The sequence below is a fragment of the Plasmodium falciparum genome, assembly GCF_000002765.6.
Source record: "Plasmodium falciparum 3D7 genome assembly, chromosome: 7".
NCBI classification, from domain to species: Eukaryota; Apicomplexa; class Aconoidasida; order Haemosporida; family Plasmodiidae; genus Plasmodium; species Plasmodium falciparum.
In genome coordinates, this window is record NC_004328.3 from 677,501 (window position 1) to 682,500 (window position 5,000).

Here is a 5,000-nt window from a genome sequence, read left to right on the forward strand (position 1 = left end):
GTCCCCTATTTTATGTGGATAGTTTCCATGAGTTGTTTGTATTTTCTGTACATTCATATAATTATTATTAGAAATATCTTTCCCTTTCTTTGTTTCATATTGTATTTTGGACGTATGAATATATGTAGATATAATATCTTTAACTTGTTTATTTTGATGATAATCATTGATCATTTCTAAATTTATTTCATTTTCTTCATTGTTCATGTGATGAATATTTTCTCTAGAATTTCTTTTTAAACCCAAGCATACATATTTGGTTCTTGATATATTCTTTTCATTTTTATGTTTTTCATTATTAGTGATATTAGGTAATTTATTTAAATTACATTTTAGGTTCATTTTTTTATTATTGCGATTTAAAGGGTTATTTCTTTTGTCTGTAGAAATATCTGTATCATTATCATTATCATCGTCTATTAAAATATAGGTATCAAAACCTTCGCGAATTGTATTTACGTGTTGTTTGTTAAAATGATGATTTGCATAATCATTAATATTGTTATTATGGTAATTCATGTAATTATTATTATTATTATCATAATTATCATAATTACCATAATTACCATAATTATCCTTATTATCCTTATTATTGTTTGTATTACTACAATTACTATTCCCTCTTCTATGCTTCATATCATTAACATTTTCACAATTATTATAAGGTCCACCATATTTCTCATCAATAGTATAACATTTCTCGTTATCTACCTTTTTTATTACGTTACTTTTTTTATTTATATCTTTGTTTTCTTCATAATCTTTAGGTACATTATATCTGTTTATACAATTATAACGTGGTTGGCTTGTTGTTATGTTAACCATATAATTATTGTTATTGTGTTGACATGTGCTTATGTTTTCACCAACATTATTCATTTTTATAAATGAATTTACATTTGAATTTTTATCATTATTTAAATTATTTGAAATACGTAAATTATTAAACATATATGGATTGGAACCTTTATGTAATAACAACTTCTGTATATCTGACAAATTTTGTAATACAGGTTCTTCGTTTTCTATATTCTTGAAAACTTTTGAATTTTTATCTATATCTACAGGAATATTCATCATCATCATATTGTTATTATTAATAAGACTGTTCAGTATGTTATTCATCATATGGTTGGTCCCATTATTTATCATATGATTGGTCCCATTATTTATCAATTGACTAACTGCATTATTCATTAAACTATTTGATGTATTGTTGATAACATTTGTGGGTGCATTATTCATTAAATTATTTGATGTATTGTTGATAACATTTGTGGGTGCATTATTCATTAAACTATTTGATGTATTGTTGATAACATTTGTGGGTGCATTATTCATTAAACTATTTGATGTATTGTTGATAACATTTGTGGGTGCATTATTCATTAAACTATTTGATGTATTGTGCATAACATTTGTGGGTGCATTATTCATATTATTATTTGCTGCATTATTCAAGATACTATTTATTACATTATTCATATTGATATTTGTTATATTATTCATATTCACATTCGTTTTGTTAGAAACAAAGGTATTCACTTTATTATTAGGGAAATGTATATTGTTTGTATTATTAATAGAATGAATAATATTTAAATTATTATTATTATTATGTTCATTATTTTCATTTTCGGATTCAGCTGATTCACTTATTTTGAATATGCAATTATCCTGATTTCCTATTTGTGTTATTTTATGATTATGCTTTTCTCTTAATATTTTGTTATGTTCTAGAATTAATTTTTGCAAAGATGATAAGGATACAGCCCTCATGGATTTTAAACTTGTATCCATAATTTTATTATTATTATTATTATTGTTATTATTATTATTATTATTATTGTTATTATTATTATTATTATTGTTATTATTATTATTATTTTTGCTGATGTCATTTGTTAGATTCATATCAAAAGGAATATTTCCTTTATTCCTTCTATCATCATTTAAACTGAATTCTCCGTTAATATTATTAAAATTGTAATACTTGTTTGGACTATTAAAATTTATGTTATTATTATTATTATTATTATTATTGTTGATCATATTATTCATAGTATTCACATTAAAACTACTTATATTTTTTAAATTACACACATTATTATTTCTTTCATTATTATTTTTATCTTTGTCATTGTTATTATTCATATGAACAAGGACATTTACATGTTCCATATTTCTTGATTGATTATATTCTCTCATATTATTGCTAATATTTACCTCACAATGTTTCAAATGAGAATCGTTAAGTTCAATTTTATTTTCTTTATTATTATATATATCATTTATACTGTTAGAATTAAAACTTTTGTTTACCAACTCTTGTAATATGTCATTCTTTATTTTATTTTTATAAGATAAAAAGTTATCTTCATCACATTCTACTGTATGTTTTATGTTTTTCTTATTACTTATATGCATTGAATCTTTTGAAATATGAATATGTTGACCTTCTTTTAAAGTTACATTTTTATTATTATTTTCTAGGGTTGTAATATGGATAAGTTTGTTATTATTGTTATTGTGCTTATTTACATTTTTGTTTTGTTGATCATTATTTTTTGTGTTACTTGATTTTATATCATTATATTTATTTTCATTAATATCTGTTTCATTGCTCGAAAGAATAAATTGATTTGGTAATATGAATTTATCAAAGTTTTGTAAATCTCCGATTTTTGTTCTATTTGATTCAAATTCTTCTCTATATTCTTCATAATCATTCACGTAATATATATTTCCCTTGATTGTGTCATCAAAAAATGTTCTTCTTTTTCTTTCATCATAATATTCCATAATAAGTTTTTGTAGAAAAGTATCTGTTTGTTCATTTCGTATCTTTTTTATATATTCATCATCTATGGGAATACATAATTTATTATTTAATAAATAATTATTATTAGGTAATACAACATTATTATTGCTATTAAAATTGTTATTACTATTATTATTATTATTATTATTATTATTATTATTATTATTATTATTATTATTATTATTATTACTATTATTATTATTATTATTATTATTATTATTATTATTATTATTATCATTATCATCAATTTGTTCACTTACTCTTCTGTTTTTTCTTTCACACTCAATTTTATTGCCCTTTATTTTTTCTGTTTCATTTTCTTTTTTTTGTTTATTCATATTTACTTCTTCACTCGGCTCTGACAATTTAAGGGTTGTTTTTTTTTTCATGTTGTTATTATTAACAGAACAACTTAATGTACTTTTCAAAGAATCATCATTATTGTATTTCTCTTGTTCAATACTATTAATGGGACAACATGATATATTTGCTGGTATTTGCTTAAGTACCGTTCTAGGTCTTTCTTCATGTGAGCCCTCCTTCGATGTCTTAATTTTATCAATATTTTCATTTAAAAGGTATGAATTATTTATTTCATTAGAAATATTCCTATTGATTATATCTTGTTCGACACACTTATCAATAATATGTTCTTTTATATCTTCCTCAATAATGTGTTCTTTTATATCTTCCTCAATAATGTGTTCTTTTATATCTTCCTCAATAATGTGTTCTTTTATATCTTCCTCAATAATATCTTCTTTTACATTCTCCTTAATAATATCTTCTTTTACATCCTCCTTAATAATATCTTCTTTTATATCTTCCTCAATAATATCTTCTTTTACATTCTCCTTAATAATATCTTCTTTTATATCTTCCTCAATAATATCTTCTTTTACATTCTCCTTAATAATATCTTCTTTTATATCCTCCTTAATAATATCTTCTTTTACATTCTCCTTAATAATATCTTCTTTTATATCCTCCTTAATAATATCTTCTCTTATGATATTATTATTAATTTCCTCCTTTTCATTACTCCTAATCAAAACAAATTTTTGTTCATTTGATGTATCTGATACATCATTTTTAATGTTGCATTTATCTTTATGAACATTTGAAGGATGTAGGTTATTTTTCTTATTTTCTTCTAAAGATTTATTTTCTTGGCTATTTTTATTTGTTTGTTCATGTATAAGATTATAGTTTTTTTCATGGGTTGAAATATTATTATCGGAATAATTATGATGGTTGTTTTTCATATTTTGTGTTAGCACAATATTTTTGTCATCTTTTTGTTTAAAATACATATTCTCATTAATTATATTATTATAATAATTATTATTATGTTTATATCCTTCGTCACGTGGTGTATTTACTTGATTATGTAAATTGTTATTATTTTTATATGGTGTACTTTCTTTATGATATACACAATTATTATTATTATTATTATTATTATTATTATTAAGTAATAAATTCTTTTCTACAATTAAATTTGAGGAATTAACATTATTATGATCTTTTTCATGTACATCATGAAAATAATTGTCGATTTGTTCCTGAATCATTTTGTATTTGAATTCTTTTAATTTTTCATCAAAATGTTTATCAATTTTTTCATAGGGATTTAAAACTTTACAATTGTCTTCATCATATATATCATTTTCATTATTATTCAAGAAATATGGTAGTACATATTTATTATAATAATTATATATATTATTATCTCCTTGAATATTTATATTATATGTAGTAGTAATATTTTTATAATCATTAATAATATCTCTTATTATTTGTTCTCTTCTTTCTGATATTAAAGAAACTTTATTATTTTCTTTTAAAAGGTTCTCTAAATAATTTGAATCATATTTTGTTACATCGTTAGGTAAAATATATCCATCATATTTATCGTATGTTTTAAATGTATCATGTGTTTTAAATGTATCATGTGTTTTATATGTATCATATGTTTCATATATATCATGTGTTTTATATGTATCATATGTTTCATATATATCATGTGTTTTATATGTATCATATGTTTTATATATATCATGTGTTTTATATGTATCATATGTTTCATATTCATCTTCTTTTATTAAAATTTTATTTTCTTCTTTATTATTACTGCATTCATGATTTATATGTCCCTTCTTACATTTTTTACTATTAG

The 5,000-nt window shown here is 21.4% G+C and overlaps 1 protein-coding gene across 1 annotated transcript in view; it reads right to left on the reverse strand.

The window, feature by feature from the left end:
* Positions 1-5,000, reverse strand: part of PF3D7_0715200 (conserved Plasmodium protein, unknown function) — a gene marked incomplete at both ends in the record, with an annotated part of 6,621 nt that overhangs the window by 1,440 nt on the left and 181 nt on the right. The window contains one exon of the mRNA XM_001349019.1: positions 1-5,000. This exon is cut by the window's left edge and continues 1,440 nt beyond it; it is cut by the window's right edge and continues 181 nt beyond it. Coding sequence (XP_001349055.1) covers positions 1-5,000 — 5,000 coding nt within the window.